This window comes from Erigeron canadensis, chromosome 2, assembly GCF_010389155.1.
Source record: "Erigeron canadensis isolate Cc75 chromosome 2, C_canadensis_v1, whole genome shotgun sequence".
NCBI lineage: Eukaryota > Viridiplantae > Streptophyta > Magnoliopsida > Asterales > Asteraceae > Erigeron > Erigeron canadensis.
In genome coordinates this window covers 25,533,455-25,553,185 of record NC_057762.1, presented here as the reverse complement: position 1 = coordinate 25,553,185, position 19,731 = coordinate 25,533,455, and the positions used below count along the sequence as shown (strand labels likewise).

The 19,731-nt window shown below is 34.5% G+C and overlaps 1 protein-coding gene across 1 annotated transcript; it reads right to left on the bottom strand.

Annotated features, from left to right (window-relative positions):
• Window positions 1-274: 274 nt before the first annotated feature.
• On the bottom strand, window positions 275-3,200 carry LOC122589339 (probable leucine-rich repeat receptor-like protein kinase IMK3). The gene is made up of 2 exons (XM_043761627.1): window positions 1,428-3,200; window positions 275-1,054 (listed from the first exon to the last, which is right to left on the bottom strand). The coding sequence occupies exons 1-2, from the start codon at window positions 3,190-3,192 to the stop codon at window positions 441-443; spliced, it is 2,379 nt and encodes a 792-aa protein (XP_043617562.1). The 5' UTR covers window positions 3,193-3,200; the 3' UTR covers window positions 275-440.
• Between the last annotated feature and the right edge of the window lie 16,531 nt (window positions 3,201-19,731).

Sequence of the window (19,731 nt, the reverse complement as noted above, 5' to 3'; positions counted from 1 at the left end):
GTTGACTGCCGTCTTCCCCAGCCGCAGATAACCTCTTCCTTAGCCAAGCCAAGCCCAGCCCACCCCATAGATCCATGAACAACCCGATCAGCAAAAACACAACCTTTATTAGCCTGCAGATTAAACAAAGCCGAAAATGCAGCCGCTAATGGCTGATTACTACACCAAACATAAATCGGTTTTGACCATGACCATCATTGGTTAGGTCTTGACCAATGGTAGCATATCCCTTTATTAATTTTCACAAGAACTGATACACATAAATAAGTTCAACTAGCACCAAAATTTTCTAACTTCATTGAACAAAATGAATCAAGAATGTCACACAAACTAAACAAACTAACTTAAATGCAAGCTTATATATACAATGAAATAGACCTTAACATTAACTCAAGAATTAAAGAATCATAATCTCCATACTAACCCCTCAAGACCTCCGTTCACTCGCTCATTGAAGGTCCAGCACCCCCATCATCTCCTGAGCTCGTGGCGTTGTCAGGTCTAATCTCTTCCAACTGCTGAAGAACCAACTGAACCTCGGGCCTAGCCGATGGAGATGGGTCAACACAATGCAAAGCAAGTTTCAAAGTATTCAACAACTCATCACCAATTGCAGAAGCATCTTTCATTAACTCCAAATCAAATACTTCATTAGTCCATTCTTCTTTCACTATTGAAGCCACCCATTGTGGTAAATCTACACCGTTCATCGCCTCTCCCGGTGACTTTCCAGTTAAGAGTTCTAACATTATCACACCCAAACTGTAGACGTCGGTTTTTGTATTAGCTTTCTTGAGCTTGGAAAGCTCGGGAGCCCGGTACCCAAGTGCACCCGCTGTTGCAATCACGTTTGAATTTGCAGCAGCTGTCATGAGTCTTGATAGCCCGTAATCAGCAATCTTGGGGTTTACATTCTCGTCCAGCAAAACATTGCTTGATGTTAGATTTCCATGGATTATATTGTGATGGGTGTGGAGGCTAAGTAAACCTCTAGCCATTCCTTTTGCTATATTCATTCGTGCTGGCCAATCTACCGGTGTTTCTGGTCCTCGAGCTGCATTCGTTTCAATAAAATCAACTTTATTAAACACTAATGAGTTCCAAATTCAAATATAATCAAGTTACTTAAAGACGAATGAGTTCTATTAATCAACTTCACTGGTCTTGCGAAAAACACGGAAAACACTTTTTCATGAATGAAAACTATCGACAAAAATATACGAGTATCACTTATGACTTCAAATTAAAAATAAGAAAAAACACATTTTCTTTACTTTTTAAATTTTTTTTTTTTTTTTAGAATCTTAAATGTTGGGATAGTACTTGATTATATGATTAGCTTAGAGAACTACTTTTCTAACACTTTAAAATAATCAATCCCAAATGCACAAAGAGTATCAATCAGTAAATGAAAAATGTATGCTTACCATGGAGAAAGGTAGCAAGGCTTCCTTTAGGCATGTAATCAAAAACAAGAAGTTTCTCTCCTTTTGGTCCTAAATAATAAGCCCTCATTGCCAATAAATTCGGATGCCGAATTTTCCCAAGCAAATTCACTTCAATTTCAAACTCTCTTTGATTCTTTGTAATCTTTTCCCTCAATCTTTTAACAGCAACTTGATCACCATCTTCCAATGTCGCCTTATAAACCGTCCCATAAGTACTTTTCCCCATTATTTCAGCCGTTGCACACAACAAATCATCAGCTGTAAATCCCATTGTACCTTCAAAATGTACAAGTTTCCCTCCCGCCTCTCCGGCCACCTCGGCCTCTGGTGGGGCCACTCCTTTCCCTGCAGCAGTGGCCCCACTTCCCCCGCCCGCGCCCTGGCCCCCTGCCCCTTCAGGATCTTGTTTCTTAGCCCCTCCTCTTTTCTTGACCAAACAACAAAGAAGTATGCAACAAATCAATAGCAAAACTGCTATCACAGCCCCTGCTGCAATTAAGATGATTTCTTTGGTGCTTAGTTTGTTTTTCCCATTGTGACTTGATGGTTCAGATGGATTGATGGAAGGTGGTAAAGAAGTAGGACATTGGGTTGAAGGACTATATCCACACAAATCAAGATTACCAACAAAAGCACTTGAGTCGAATTTCGATGAAAGTTTTGTTGGGACTAATCCGGAAAGATTGTTGTAAGACACATTGAATGAAGTAAGGTTAAGTTTATCACCCAAGAAAGATGGTATTTCACCAGTAAGATTATTATGACTCAAATTCAACAAACTTAACAAACTCAAATTCGAAAAACTTTTCGGAATACTCCCATTTATAAAATTATAAGACAAATCTATACTTCTAACCTTCAAAAGTGCACCATATTCACTAGGTACATTGCCACTAATTTGGTTATGACTAAATGATATCTCTTCAAGCTCACTCAACTTACTTAAAGAAACAGGCAAAGTCCCAGAAAAAGAATTATGGTCAAAAGTCAAAGATTTGACCATGGGTTTTACTCCATTTTGTCCACTCCCCCAAGAATCTGGAAGATACCCAGAAAAGTTATTGTATTGAAGAGCTAGTAAAATAATGGAATTTGATTTTGTGATAGATACAGGTATAGAACCAGATAAAGAATTAAAAGTCAAATTGACTCTATATAACTTTGAACAATTAGCAAGAGTTTCTGGTATCTTACCAACTAATAAGTTATTACTTAAATCTATAGTTTGAAGTAATGGGCATGACCCTAATGAAGGTGGAATTGAGCCAGTAAATTTATTATTAAATAATTGAAGTCCTCTAAGATTTGGCAAATATCCTAACTCTTTTGGAATAGAACCACCAATACTGTTGTCATGAAGACTTAGTTTTCTAAGAGCTTGAAATTGACCAATTTTGGTTGTGATTTGACCACTTAAACCTCTCCAAGGAAGTTGAATAACAATGACTTGACCTTGAGCACATTTTATGCCTTGCCAACTTCCTGAACAAGCTCCATAGCCACTATCATTCCAACTTTTTAAGAAACCATTTGGGTCAATAAGTTGTTGTTTGAATGATTGTAGTGCTTGAAAATCCGATTCTGTGACTATAATTCCATCCCAAGATTGTGTTGAAACAAATGTGACAATGCAAGTGAAAAATAGTAGTGTGTGTAAATATAAGGTGAAATAGTAGTGTGTTGTTTTGTTATATTTGAAAGGAATAATGTTGAGTTGGTCAAAAGGAGTTGTTTTGGACTCCATTTTGATAGTGAAAGAATGAAAGAAAAGAAAAGAAGAAATGAAGAAGAAATGAAGTTGAAATGAAACAGTGAGATACAAATTAGTCTTGAAATATGGTTTTGTAGTGTGAAAGAGGTGATTTTTGGGAGTTTTGGCAGACGGTCACGTGACTCTCACGCTCTTAGTCACACAGAAATGTAAACATGTTAGTAAAAAACAAAAAAAAGAATAATTTAATTTTGGACATTTTATAGTTCCATGTTTTTTTTTAACTTATTATGTTTATGTTTTTTACATCTACGTATATTTTCATCATTTTGTGATGAAAGAAAAACACAGCAAAATTTGGAGAATTAAGATTTAGAAAGCATAAAATTTGACGGAAAAAACTTAGTATACTTTTGTGTACATTACCTTAAATTATGTTTATATTATCTTTCAAGAATATTTTATAAGATATCATAAATTTGTTATGCTTCTAAAATTTCAATATGATTGAACACACATAAATAATTTGTACGTCAAATAAATATTCCTACAAATATACATAAACATTCATTTATAAGTGTGTTATTTATTTTCTTTTTCTCGTATTAGAACAAGAACCGTTCGAGGTCAAAAATGGATAAATTATTCATTGGTATGTTTATCTCCAAATACCTTAAAGTTTACATTTTTTTGAATGTTACATTCATATTTAGATGTATCTTAGGGGGAAATAATCCATCTTTTACACCAACTAATATTTTTCAAAATTACACTCATATCCCAATTTTAAACTAGGTAATTATGTAACATCATTCTTATATGGAAAAAAAAATATTTTCGAATTTTATAAACAACAAATTTGATCCTTATTTGAATCTGAAATTTACACTATACAACACCTAGGTAATTTTGACCGACATTTAGGCTTACGAGATTAATTTATTGGTTAATACAATTTTGCAATGAAAAAATAACTTTGAATTTGAGAAAAGGAGAAGGGAAAGTTTTTTTTTTTAGACAAACAAAGAACATGTCAGACGAACACATTACATTCAGAGGCTCCCCTCTCACTAACTCACGTGCCCTTCTAAGTCTAACGGCTATTTTCTCAATTCTTCTTTTAAATCTCTTTTTTATTTTCAATTATTAATTATTAAAACATCGACGGCCGCTCCTCCTTCCAACGGCTAACATTTTAATGTCATTAGAGATCACAAACTATTATTGTTAATTATTTAGCCAATAAATTATAATAAAAATATAAATATAAGCTACATATTATTGTCAATGAAATTATAAAAATGTTGATAAATTGCATTTATTTGTGTTGTACCTTAAGTTTGATGTAACGTCTACAAAAATTTTGAAACAATAAATATATATGGTTATTGTTACTTCAATTAAAACTCTAAGGGCACTCATCCTCCAAATATTAGTTCATGTTAGCATCACATTAACTCCATATCAGCCTAAGGATTGACTAAAGACTAATTTCCCAAAACACCCTCAATGTTAGAACTAATCTAGTACCCACAATTTATTTCACTTTGCACTTTTATCCCAATACTCTATCATTTATTTAATTATACATTTTACCCCTCTAACTTATACATCTTCCATTTATTAATAGGAAACACACTTAAATATTTCATTAAGTAAAAAAACATATAATATAATACTAATAAAAAAACAACGCATTACTTTAATTAGAGTTAATTACAGAAATCGTCCCTTTCGTGGACATCTACTTGCAGCTTTCATCCTTAAGTTTAACAAATTATAGTTTAGTCCAAAAAACTTTACTTCGTTAACACTTTTAGTCCACGACCCAAACAGACGTTAAAAAAGTGATCACATGACCTGCACGCCGAGGGTATAATGGTCATTACAGTACTCAGGGATGAAAAATGTAATTAACAGTAACCATCAACAACAACAAATCATCTATCATCATCATCTTCTTATTCATACAAACACTTTTCTAAATCTTAATATGAATATATCAATACATATATAATAAATTAGAAAATAGATACAGAAATAATACATATATAGCATAGATCTGCTCAAAAAAACATATATAAAAAAGAAAATGAAAGCAGCAAATCTCTGCTTCCATTGTTATTCTTGTTGTACTTGGCTTCATGGCCATCTATATCTATATACCATGCATATATAGGAATTTATACAAGTGGTAACACTATTATGATGGAAACATTATCCCTAGATGAGTTTGAATTACTAAAGGGGAACACATGATTAAGCATATTGACATACTTATTTCTATATATTCATCATCAATCAATTAAAGGAAATTTGGAACACCAGATCATCATTGTCATCAGTTAATCCATCATGTGTTCACCAAATCATCAAAACCCTAAGTTCTTTTACCTCAACCATGGATCTTCACCGATCATTTTTTTTTTACCACCACTATCGGTGTTGACCAGTATATATGTATAATATATATATATATATATATATATATATATATATATATATATATTATACATATATATAGTTATATACATACTCACATACATACATTATACACATACATATACACTTTTAGCCCAATAATAAGAAAAAGACTACATTTTTGGTCCTTGTGTCATTAAAAGACAAAATTATTCATCATGTGACTGGCACGTGATGACATATTAAACGGAAGTTAATGCTCAGGACCAAAAGTGTTGATAGAGCAAACTTTTTTGCGCTAAAACTGTAATTTATTAAACTTAGGGACGAAAGCTGCAAGTGGAGGTTCATGATAAGGACGATTTCTGTAATTACCTCTACTAATCAAAAAGTACAATACCCGGACTAAAAAAAAACATAGTTCCACATTTTATTATTAAACAAAGAACAATGGATCACTAGAGGCGCCAGATATGGTCGACAAGACCATGACGAAGACCATGGTGAACCCCTCGGTCTCGAAGCTCCTTATTGGTCCGTTCGTGAACCGCCATCCTCTCTCGGAAAGTACGGACAAGTACACGGGGTGGTTGAGCTAGGATTTTTAGATCATAGAAGGTTATTACATGACCTAGATCCTCCACAATCATGTTATGCAATATCACACAAGCATACATGGTTCGACGAATCCAGTGGACACTAAACGACCTTGAGGGGTGTGTAAGTATCATCCAACGACCTTGGAAAACTCATAATGCTCGTTCCACATCTTTTCGCGCACTTTCTTGATACTTTTGGAATTTTTTCTTCTCCGCGTCTTGTGGGCATGAAAACGCTTTTACAAACGTCGCCCACTTAGGATAAATACCGTTGGCCAGATAGCACCCATTCTGGTAATTGGTTCCGTTAACTGTAAATGAAGTGTCCGGAGTCGAATCCGCAACAATCTCCCGAAACAAATCTAATTGATTAAGGACGTTTATGTCGTTGTTCAAACCTACCATTCCAAAAAATGCATGTTAAATCCATAAATCGTATGACGCAACAGTTTCAAGCATGATGGTTGGTTGCTCTTTATCACCTCGAGTGAACTGGCCTTGCATGCTTTTGGACACCTTTTTTACGGCCAATGCATACAAATATACAATCAATGCTCCCAAGCATACCTGAAAATCCATGAAGTTGTGCGTGTTTATTGTAGATACGCTGTAAGCGCGTCTCTAGAAGTTTGTTCATCCATTTGTAGATACTCAATTAATTGAATCGGCCATGTTGCCATACGCCAGCTGACGTATCGCGGATGTACACTTTTGAATTGTAGTAAAACTGAGTTTACCTCTTCTATCTAAATGCTTTTTTCGCAACTCTATATAGTGAGAAGGAACGAGCTCATCACCAACTGTAAAGAGAAAAGCTATATCGTTAGTTATACACATAAACAATTCTTTTCGCATTCGAAATCGACTTCTAAAGAAGTGTGGCAGGTGCTTTGCATTTTCTACAAAGTAATCATTCATCACTGTTGTTCTGCACCATATCGATCTCTTGGTATATATACTTGAGTTAGATGGTTAGAAGATTCCCCATGTTCGACCAAATCGACATAATCTCTCATTATATTGATAAGTTCATTGTCGGAGTCATTCGTAAACACCTCCGGTCAGCAATATGTGTTAACACTTGACGAAAATGGTAAAGACATGATGATTTTTGATATATGAATGTGTGTTTTATGTTTAGAAGAGTGTGTTTTGTGTATAAAATTAGATATATAAATGGTTACTATGGGATTGGGTATTGTAAAACAAGTATTAAAATAAAACAAATAAGACAAGATGTTGACCCTTAGATCATGGTTAAATTAATGCACGAAAATTCACGAAGCAATTGATGCACGATTATTTTCATGATGCACGGTGATTTTCAATGAAGAAAACCTATTGTTTTATCTTTTTTACTTTAATACTTGCTTTATTTTACCTAATATATAGATGATAAATAGGGACCAAAAATGTTAATTTATTCAAAATGTGGAATCTGGCCGTTAGAGGACGAGAATGTATAACTTTTTTTAGAACTTTGGAAATAGCCGTTGAAACCAAAAAAATAAAGGAAAGAAAAACAGAGAACGAGCTATATCCCCACAGGGTGAGGGACGGGTGTGCACTCGCCTTATTCGAGGGACGGGTGAGGGACGGGCGGAGGACGGGGGCACTGTGAGTGAAGGAGACCTTTCTATCTGTTTTCTCTTTCTAAGTCGTCGGTTTTGATTCAAAACTAATGACATTATTCCCAAATCAATAAGCTTATAATGAACTTTGTTATCATTTTAGTACATCATAATGAATCTATAGTTTTAAATCATGGAAATCAATGTATCACATATTATTTCCTTTTATATAGAAGTTGTGACATATTTATCTTTATATTTGAACATTTGATCTTCAAGAAACTTTACGCTCATATAATTACAAATCTTTTGTACTTATAAAAGAATTTTTTTTATAGTTGTATGCATTTATAAACTTTTTCATTTGAAATTATACCGACAATAGTTTAACAACTTTTACAATTTTTTAATAGAAGTTTTGTTACCTTTTTCAGGATATTGTAGTTGTATGCATTTATAAACATTTTACAATTTTGTTAATTTTTAATAAACTCGAATATTATCAATAAATAAAAATAATGTTGGTTTTATATTAAAATTATAAGCATTGAACACATTTGATGACTATTTTGGAAAGTTAAGACTTATAAATGCTCTTTAGCTTGTGCCCGTGTAGGCGTGTAGGACAATCATCCGAGATCAACTTGAAAGGTGCATCTTGGTGTAATAGGTAGTAAGTAGTCTAGGGATAAGTTGTTCAAAAAATAACTTGGTGAGTCTTGCGGTTTCTACCCACCCGATGTACAGCATTGATTGGTGCATCTAAGGGTTTTTTTCCTGAAAAAGTCATTATCCTGTGAGAGACCGGTTAGTACGTGTACGTTTATACCGAGTAACACTCACCTTTCTATGATGACCTGAAATTGTGATTCGAAACAAACAATCTAAAAAGTTGTGGCATACAAGTTTCAACTCTTTATTGTGTAACGTTCAAACTACACTTAATTTTCATTATTTTATCGTTTCAATTATTTTCAATAGAACTGTGTAAATAAGCTAAAAAAATAATAAAGCAACCGACAAAAGTTGTTAAATTGAACAAAAAAAAAAAGAGTTATCTATCAACCTTTTGGGATGTATTGAACTGTTGAAGTATCCACCTAGTGACCTAGGCTAGAAGGGTTTAATACTAGGTATATGTAAGTCCTAAACTTTGATACTTTAATAAACTTTGATACGAGGTATATGTATGTCCAAATTTGTTAATCTAATTAATAAATGTTTAAGTGGGCCGCTTAATCTCTATTCTCCACTCTTGAGTCCTAAGTCCTATATAACTTTTTTTTTTAAGTAGCTATGTTCTATATTATTAAATTGAAAAATAATATATCTTTTTAAAATTAGTCTAAAAATCATTTTAAAACTATAGGTATGTGATATGGGGATTCCACTAATACTTGTTTTCTTATTTTAGTTAGAAAGATTTTTAGACTATTAATTTAGGAAGATCTATCATTTCCTATTTAATATATTACTATATTATACTTACTAGATGGGTGTCTACGCGTTGCAGCGGTTCCATTTAAAAAACGATAGTTAAGTGTGGTGATGATGGATACGGAGGGCGATGGCCAGGGTGTCGGTGATGATGGACACTGTCACACTGGAAAGTGATAGTATGAAAGAAAATGAGACAAAGAAGTGGTGTGAAGTTAACGCATGTTACTTATTTTAGGGTTAGGGGTAATTTAGGGATATTGTAAAAAGTGCTTAAAGTCTTAAACCTTATTCTCTTTATAAGAGTTTATAGATGAAGTTAACGCATGTTACTTATTTTTGGGTTAGGGGTAATTTGGGGATATTGTAAAAAGTGCTTAAAGTCTTAAATCTTATTCTCTTTATAAGGGTTTATAGATATTATGTACAAAATCAAAGTCTTAATATTTGACTATTTTTCTTTTTTTTACCCTGAAAAGAGCATGATTTACTTTTTATCAATAGGAGGAGATAAACATATATATAAGTCTCATTCTTGTTAGTGATTGTTTTTATGTGTAGGATAGTTTAGTTAACTGGAACTGGCGATGAAAACGACCTTTCTTGAAGAGCAACGCCAATACAACGAATGTCGTTTGTCGTTGTTAATTTTTTCTTTCTTTTTTCGGTTCTTGTTGTCTAAAAAAAATCCAATGGGTTGGTGGTCCATTGGTAAGGTCTTAAACCGTGGAGAAATCCATTAGGGTTCGAATCTCACTTCCTACAGTTGTAGGAGCGGATTATCTGGGGGGTTTTTGAGAGTCCTAGGTTTCATCCCTGGCATGCATGGTTTGAGCTCCGCATACTAATCAATTGGATGTCACTGTGGTGTCTCGAATGCTAACTGCTAACTACTAATTATTAACTCGATGTTCAAAATAAAAAAAATTTGGCAAATGATGAGCAACAATTCACATTCATATGGAACAATTAGATCCCGATCAAAACAAATATCTTTGGATGAAGAGCAGTGAAAGAAAGAATTACCAAAAGAAAAATGCTAGCAAGAAGAGGTTTTCATCTCCAATCAACATCTTGCCCTATATGCCACATCTATAAAGAAGATATGAATCATCTACCCACTGGCTAAGAAATTGCACATCATGTTTGGTCCCAAGTTGCTTCATGGTGTCACTACAACAAAAAGGTCTTTTTAGGACCCTTTGCGTAGGACGCTATTAAATGAGTGTCTTAAAAACTACGTAATAAGACGGATGAGCGGTTGGGGTCCTTTTATAATATATGCTACTTAAACGGTGCCCTAAAATGTTATTTGATAGGATGGGTAATAATTTGGAGTTCTATTATCATAAAACTTAATAAGACACTTAAAATATCAATCCTGATAAGTTGCCTTATAAGACATTTAGTTGTTGGTGTCCCATAATGTGTTGTGAATCAAATTGCCCCTCAACCAAGGTATGTTGTGTCACCAAGGTATCATTGGGGAGAATAATTGAGGCCTGTATCTCTTCTTGTGATCTAGAAGAGACATTGGCAGCCTGTGCAGAGTCAGAGTGTAAGAGAGAAGGAGTCTGACCAGCCTGTGGAATACAAGCAGTGTCACTAAGGCGTTCGATACTTGCATCCTTTGGCTGATCATCCTCAGGAATGATGTGTGATGTGACTAATTTATACCCATTACCCACATCGTTATTGGCCATGTTACTATATGTTTTAAGTCGTTTTCGTATGCATTTGGCGCGTTTATGGTGTTTGTTAGTGTTTTCAGGCTCTAAATAGGTTACGCATTCTGGTGCATTTTCAGAAGACTTATTGGCCAAAGAAGTGATTCATGATAACGAGAGTTGATTAGAGTAGAAGAGACGGAAAATTAAGCAAGTTCATGATCGAAAGCGGAATTTCCACACAAGTATAGGACTGCGCCGTAGTGGAGATGTACCTAGTTCACTGCGCCGCAGCCCAGATGCACGGAGATTAATTGAAATCATCCGACTGCGCCGCAGTCGGGAAGGCACGAAGACGACAGCGCCGCAGTCACTAAAGGAAGAAACGAGGACGTGGATTTAAACTGCGCCGCAGTGGTGGATACACGAGCCACTGCGCCACAGTCACTTAAAGTCAAAGGTCAAACGCACCTCACTGCGCCGCAGTGAGTGCACGGGGGAACAAGCCTTAGGTCGGTTTTGCATCAGGTTTGGAGAGGAGTATAAATAGAAAACCATGGATGAAAATTAGGTTATCCAGACTCTTTCTAGGAGCCGCTCTACAAGGGTTCTTCCTTCTCCAATCAAGTCATTACTTAGGCGGATTCATAGAAGATATCACGGACACCCATCTAGATCGTAATACTTTTCTGTCTTGCAATTTCAATTTCTTCAAACAATTGGTACAATATGTTTTTCCCTCTTATTGATTATTATTGCTCTATTATCATGAGTGGCTAAACTGTCTATCATCCACCTTGATGAAACGAGACAGATGATGTGATTGCAATATTTTAATTCAAAGGATGGATTTTTATTTACCGTTGTTCTGAGATCTTGGTGATTTACTTCTTTTAAATAATTATTATAATATTGGTTATGTATTAATTCTTCGTTAGTGGTACTAGTCGAATTGATATATGATTTGAAAAGAATTGTTTGTCTATAAGCAATTGTCACTAGTTCATGGTATGATAGTGAATATTATTTTAATGAAAGAATTAATTTTGTCAACGTAATTTGTAACGGTTGGTGGTACTACGTTATTTTTACATAGGTTCATATGGTAATTTGATAATCAGTCAAACTAGTTATTGGAAAAAGTTGTCTTGGAACTCGTGGTACCGGTTTGGGTAATTTATCTAGTAATCTAGGTGATTTGGTGATGTGTTCATGGTTGGTGGTACCACATGAGTATTTAACTAGTCACGATTATCTTGTCAATCCTTGTGAATTTGGTCTTAGTTAAATGAAATCACATTTGAAGTCGAGGGAAGTCAAGGTGGATGACTTTTAATTATATTGTCTGAAGTTATCTTCATTTTATGATCTTGTTCAAAACAAATTTTATTTTCGGTTAAAAAGGAGATTTGAGTATTACCCGGTTTTCCAAACTACTTTACTAAACAATTGATTCAAACCAATCCCCGCGAACGAACACGGTCTTACCTCTTAATTATATTACAAATGATCGGGTCCACTACCCGTGAGTGCGTAGTAGTCAGTATGACCTTGGGAGGAGGTCTTTGTTTCAATTCCTTCACCCTGTTTGGAGGGTTGGACAGAAGTAGTTGTTCCCTTTAACTCGTCTATACTCTTTTGGGAGAGTGCAGATGGGCGTGGTGAATCCGGCTTATCAGCTTGGGTGGCAGAGTCAGCTTTGGAACGTTCCTCAGCTTCCAATGCACCTTGGGGGACTTTAAGTCTTACTATAGATAATTTGTCAACCCCTAAAGCTGATACAGTTCTCTTTGTTCTTTTTTTAGCAGCATTGAGAGGCACTAAGTCCTCAACAATGGATCTTTTAGAAGTGGATTTTGAAATGGTGGTTGAGGGTGTGACTAGAGTGGCTGATGTTGTGGCCAACTCTTCACCCTCAGAAGAAGAAGAAGTAGACTTGGAAGAGTTTAAGGGTTCAAGAGATTGAGTACCTTGAATCTTTTGATTGGCAGATTGAGTGTTGGACTCAAATCGCGTTGAAGGAGAGGCAGTTTCCTCCAATGCTTGTTGTTCCCTATCTCTTTGCCTGCAAAAATCAAGGTAAACCTGCATTGCTTGGGTTAATCCCTGCGCAGTTACCTTGGGACTATTAAAAATATTAGAATTAATGGCCTTACATTCCTGATATGTCCATTTATATGCATATTCCCATATCGTTTCTAAGTCGTTTTAAGCTTAATTATGTGCAATTTACATGTATATTCGATGCTTTGATGGTATTGTTAGTGGTGTAGGCTTAGAACAGGTGAAATGGTTAGAAACAGCTTTCAGATGATTAGAAGATGCACTAGGATGGTTCATGGACGCATACGAGTGAAGACGGAATTGAAACTACAAGTTTTGGCTGAAAACAGAGCAGGTGCGTCGCACCTGGTAGAGTGGTGCGGATCATTTTCTACTCAGAAAGTTGGAAGATGTTAGAAAGCAGGGAGGTGCGGCGCACCAACCCTGTGGTGCGTCGCATATCGGGCAGGATTATTTTTGGAAACAAGGCCAGGTGCGCCGCACCTGAAGCTTGGTGTGTCGCACCTGTAGGTCGGTTTGTGAAGACTTTTTGTAAACTCTATAAATACAAGACCATAACCCTCCCATTCGACATACAATCACTTCTAGTCGATTTTAGGGTTCTTTGGGGCTATTCTCAGCAGCTTTTTCGTCCATCAAGGTCTAAGGGTTGTTCGTGAGCTTCAAGGCATTCGGTTATCGTTTTTCTTAGCGTTTACTTGTTTTCTACACGTTGGTACAATATGTTCTTCTATATTTTTACTCTCTGTGCTTTGTTTATGATTATGAGTAGCTAAATAATTCTTCATCCACTGAGATGAAGTGATACATTGAATAATGGTTGCATAATCTTTTGAATTCAAGTTGATTTGATTTAACGTTGTGTCGTAATCTTAGCTTATTAATTCTTTGTTATTTAACTCTTAATTGCGGATAGTTTTTGCATGATCTCAGTGGTAACTTAGGTTGTCTAGAAGGTATTTTGATTGCTTGGTTAGAAGCAATTGTTTCTATGACGGGTACGGTAGAAAGTAATTAATAGTTAATAAGGATTAACGGGGTAATGGTTGGGTACAATCAATAGACACAATTGTTATCTAAATAACCAAAACAATTAGTTGATTAGGAAAGTTATGAAAGGCGTCTTGGGGTACCGGTCTTAGTAATGAAACTAGTTAATTAAGGGAATTGAATAAAGTAACGAACTTTACGGGTACGGGGTGAGTCTTTGTTTAGTTCTCGGTTATAAAATCAACATATTTGAATTGGTTCTTCAATTATATGCAACCTAAATAATATGTATCATGGAGTCGAAGTGGATGATCTTCTCATCCTATTTGATTTAAAACAATTTTCTTTTCGATAAATTCTTAGGAATTTCTAACTCTTTCAATCAACTAACTTTTAATATAAAAACCAAGATGACGTGATGTCTTTAAAAACCAAACTCTTTAAACTACTTAAAACTCGCTAGCTCTTTGTAGTCTCCGTGGAACAAACCTTTACTTACTTTAATCTATATTGCATACGAACGGGTCCACTGCCCGATTGTGTGTGGTATTCGATTCGGAGTATTTTTAAGGATTTTAATTTAACTAGATTTTTACACATCAATTCCACAGTTTGGCCAGTTGCCAAGTTGAAGTCACCATCTAGAATTGGTTCTATGATGAGTGCAAGAATCCTACCATAAGGTATGGTATAGGTCTTGTTTTTGACTCGGCCTACTAAGTCTTTAAATATAATCTCTGCATAATCTACTCTGGTCATAGTGACCAAGGAATGAAAAATTTGCAATTCAAGTACATTTGGCTGATCAAAGCTACCTTCTTTGCATTTGTAAAGTTTTAATTACAGTACTAAGAAGATAATTCCAAATTCCAGTTAAATATTTAAATTTAACCACTGAAGCCAAGGGACCTGAATAGTTCAGAGTTTGTAAAGTATTTTTGGCTTCAGTGTGAGAAACTACACTTGCATAATTATCTTCTTCCATATATTCAAGTTCGAAAGCAGACCTAAGCCTATTCTCAGTAATGATTACCTGTTTCTTACCATTGAGGATGGTACCTCAAACTGCAACATCTCCCTTCTTCGCCTTTCCTACCACACAGCTCGCCCAAAACTCACAGAGCATGTCCTGGTACACCACATCCGGCTTTTCAATCATTATCTTGCCAAACGGATGATGCCATAAGAAGGCAACAATTTCATCGTAACCTTCTGCCCAAGAAGGTGGATGAACATTGGCACAGACAAGATTGACGATCTTGATTTTACCAGTATCAAGATCGGTCGGGCTAACAATCACTTCACTACCCACAACATAGGGTGGAAGCTTGACAGCACTTACCGGAGCTGGGTGTCGAGTAAGCAATTCTTCATTAGCGTGATCATTGAAACTACCAATTATCGTACCAAAAAGAGACACCTTTTGTTTTCACAAACTAGTTCGTTTTTTCATTTCCATAAGCTCCAAATAGATGCTAGGACAATAGCATTGATCACCTATTTTAATCTTCTTGGTGCTTGGCTTGTTATATGAATTTTGGAGGGGTTTGTATGCGATAATTCATTGGCCATAGTTGTGTGTGTTTGAATGTCAAATGTAGGGTTAAGGTTTAAGGGAAGTCTGTGGAAGAAAAAAATAAAGGAGAAAGGTCGCTCATGGTGTTTGGTTAATAGATTTAAGAGTTAATTTCATTACATCACCATGTGGTTTGTCATATTATCAAATTTAGCTTTTGTACTTTTTTTTATTATTATTACATCACTCTGTCGTGACATTTTATATTATTAGAACCCCCACTCCCAAACGTCCGTTACCCACTCGTCGTTACCCCCCTCACGTGTATACCACGTGAGGGTATTTACGTCTATTTCCACTAAACCAGACCTATATACCTCCTTTTCTCCCCTTTTCCCTGTAAAACAAATATTAATTTTTTGTATTTCTTCCCCCTTTTTCCCCTATTTTAATTAGGCTTTTCAAGTTAAATCCCTTTGTTTTTCATCATGGTTGCTTTTTGTTACTCTGGAAATCCAACAATTGTTCTAACATCTTGGACCCCTCTGAATCCTGGTAAAAGATTCTATCGTTGTTCAAGCAAGGTAATGTTCGACTTTTTACTAATTTGTTCTTGAGTACAAATCAACCATTTTTATAAACTTAATATGAGTACAAATCAAATTCGTATGTTAACAAGTTCGTACTTGTTAAGACACAAAAACAAAAACCGTCAAAGACTTGTAATATACATATGCAATTATGCACTTAATGAAACATGTTAAGGAACCTATCAAGACACAACAAGACTGGTTAACAGGTATCTTAACAGGTTTCTTATTGTACCTTAACAATGTCTTTAACAGGTGCCTTGACAGGTTTCTTAACAGGTTCGATGGTTTAAATTTAGGATTTTTATTATATCTTGTGACTTGTCAAGTACAGTTTTTTATTCGTGTTTGAAAAAATTGACACGTAACATCTTCATATCTTTATCATGTTTGTGTCATGTTGTGTCCAACTCTATCCCTCTTATAGCGTTGGACGCATACGTTTCTTTTGATAGTGTGAAATTTATGCCAACATCATACCTAAGTTCCATATGACGTATTTACCACTTTAATTAGTATTTAGTGCAAATAAAATTTCCCAAAAATGATAAAAGTTAAGGAATACAACCACGCATAATTATATTGAGAGGTAAAATTTATCTTGAGGAGCAAATGTTAATCTTACGATTTGCATATGTGTTTTGGTCAAAAATCACCTAAGATAATCTACGTCGAAGATTTATATCAATTAAGTAACCAAACTTTCGTTCGTGAGGTTGTGTGCTTGTAAAATATGTTGAGTTACAAAGATGCGTTGATAAAAAGACTTTTGAAAACAGATTATGTCGACTAAACAATAAAGAAGGTCAATGTAATCGCAAACTAATGTAAATAATGCAAGATATGTTAAGATAAACAAGATATTGAGCAAGAATCAAATAAATAATGCGTAAAGTAAAGAGTAAAGAGCAAGAACACCGATATTTAATGACGAGGAAAAGTCCTTAATCCTTAGAGGATCGCCGGCATAAAAACCCCGGGAGGAAACAATCGTTCCTGCCTTGTTCTTTTATTAATTATCGTTGAAATGAATACAATTGGTGAAAGCAGGTTGATCGATCTTTCTAAGTGTGTGAGTAGCGAAAAGAGTAAAATGCAATGTGTGTGAATACAAGTGAGTGATAGCAGGTGAAAAGTAAGTGCCTAGATCAAGCCTCTTCTATTTATAACGTTTGAGATAAACTAACTATCCGATATTGTAGGGATCTTCCACGTCTTCAGTTCTTGAACGTTGGTGAAGATCTTGACTGGTCAAGTGACCGTTAGTGTATATTGCCTCATGCTGAATTCAACTTGAAATCCGATTATGTTGGGGACTAAGTCTTCTTTGCGTGTTGAAGAGATTCTTCACGTGTATTCTTGATTTCATACCGTTAGAGGTATTTCTCCATGTGAGATATTGAATAATATCAACCCTGTATGTATAACTCAAGAGGAAATAATAATAACATATGTAACAATACGTTAGTAATCTTCCGAATATTCCGCTGTATCAATATCCTGAAATATTAAGATCTTGGGCTTTCAAGATATTGGTACCTGAAATTTTTCAGGCATAACAATATGTATTAACTGTATTCGCTTTGCATTTTTTCTTTTTGTAAGGGTAATTGTACCAAAATATCCCTAAACTAATACCTTAAAAAAAAATACATTGTACCATAATCAGGTTAAAGGCAATTATCTACACACTACCCCCATACTGCCTCCATTTCGCCGTTAACCAAGCTATTAGCCAGTAGCCACTAACATATAAAATAACTATTATAGATCGAGTCATGACACGATGCATAATGGTCTCTATTTATAAGGACACCTATTCAACAACCATAAAACCTTTGTAATTTGCTACATAATAAAACAATTGCCTTTGAAGAGTTTCTCAATTCATAGTATGATCCTATTAATGAATAAAAAATCTCTCTACATAAGAATTCTCAATTCATAGTATGAGCCTATTAATGGATAATAAATCTCTTTACATATAAAAATACTTCATAAAATGAATGGTGTAATTTTATATTTCAATTTTTTTTTTTTTTTGTATTATGCTAGCTTCTGGCTAGCTATATTTTAATATGAAATTGAAAGTTGCATGTAAAAAAAGAAACATAATGTTAGCCCCATCCTATATCAATATTTTTTTTAACCATATACTATTAAATATGTTTTAAACATGTTTTAAAGTGTTATATTGTATAATATGAAATTAAAAATTGGTATTTTACGGATCATCACCCAATTTACCATGTATCATACAATTGCATATAATATATTATAATTCTTGTGTATATTTTATATACATCACATTCAATTATCAAACTGAGTTGTATAACATGGGGTCGTAGTTTACTCAATACATCTATAATCTCATTTATCTTAGTTTTAACTCGAACTTGTTTATTAGTTTTCTTATAAAATCTTTAACTTATAAAGCTTAATTAGTTATGTTGACCCCGTCCTTCACCATATTTGAGGATTTCATAATCCTTCGATCAATAAAGAACCCTGAGATTTCAAATCAAAATCCTATAAATTTCACAAGCGAGACAATAAGTTCTTTGAGTTTCGTATTGGACGAAATTTTATGACCCTCTCTACAAGGAAATGTTAGGTGTTAAATTTGGGTAATTGGCACATGTGTGTCTTTATGCCTATCATATATGGCTCTTTCCTAATAATGGACCACTCTATAGCTTATATTTATTCGTGGTTTTTACATTTCAACCACCAAAGCCTAATCAATTTAGTCCAATTCATGTATTGATGTGACCTCTAAAATATAGCAAGTATATAGTCGTATGATTTATGAAGGCAGCTAAAATATACATTGTTGAATCATTATGACGTATAAATGTAGATGAGAGATGTTGTATGCATTGGCGAAGCCAGATGTTAAACTTAGGAAGGGCCAAAAAATTTTTAAAGTGAACAATAGCCGAACAATGGTGATGACGTAACATCATTTAGTATTTTAGTTATTAGATGATAATCATAACCCTCAGAAATAACAAACAATATAAGATATCTTTACCTAGAAACAACAACATTACAATATGACATAGGCAGATCCAATGCATTAAACACAAGGGAGACTAACCCTAACGATTAGTAGTCAAGCAACGATATTTTAATATATTTTATACTTGATTTTGATTAAAGGTGAAAATAGAATCCAACCATAAAAAGGAAAAAAGACCCCAACGATGGAAAAATTTTAGCCGTCTGAATCTGACATTAATAGTTGAAGAAAATAATGATAACAACCTAGCTATAACCTTTACAGAGCTTGAAACCACTTAGCAAGTCAACCAAATTTTTTTCAAAAAAAGCAACATGTTATTAAGCTATTGAAAATATACAATGATAGAATAATGTAAGACAAACAAATAGCAAAACAATGGCATCCTTAAGATAAGTTGTATATAGTATTGTAGATAATGAAAAGTTATTAGTAATTTTAATCATCTATACTCCCTATATAAACAAACTACCCCTTTCGTAATTAAACACTCTACCTTTAAATTCCCTATTTTATCATTTTAATCTACACTACCACCAAACACTTTAATTATGAAATATTGAAAATACCCTTAAGAAAACCTTACACCGAATTTGTCTCTCTTCCATTCCCCTGAAGCTGCTCACATATTATACCAAAAAGCATACTCATCATCCCCATAGAACAAAACACACACATACATCCCCTCAGAACCA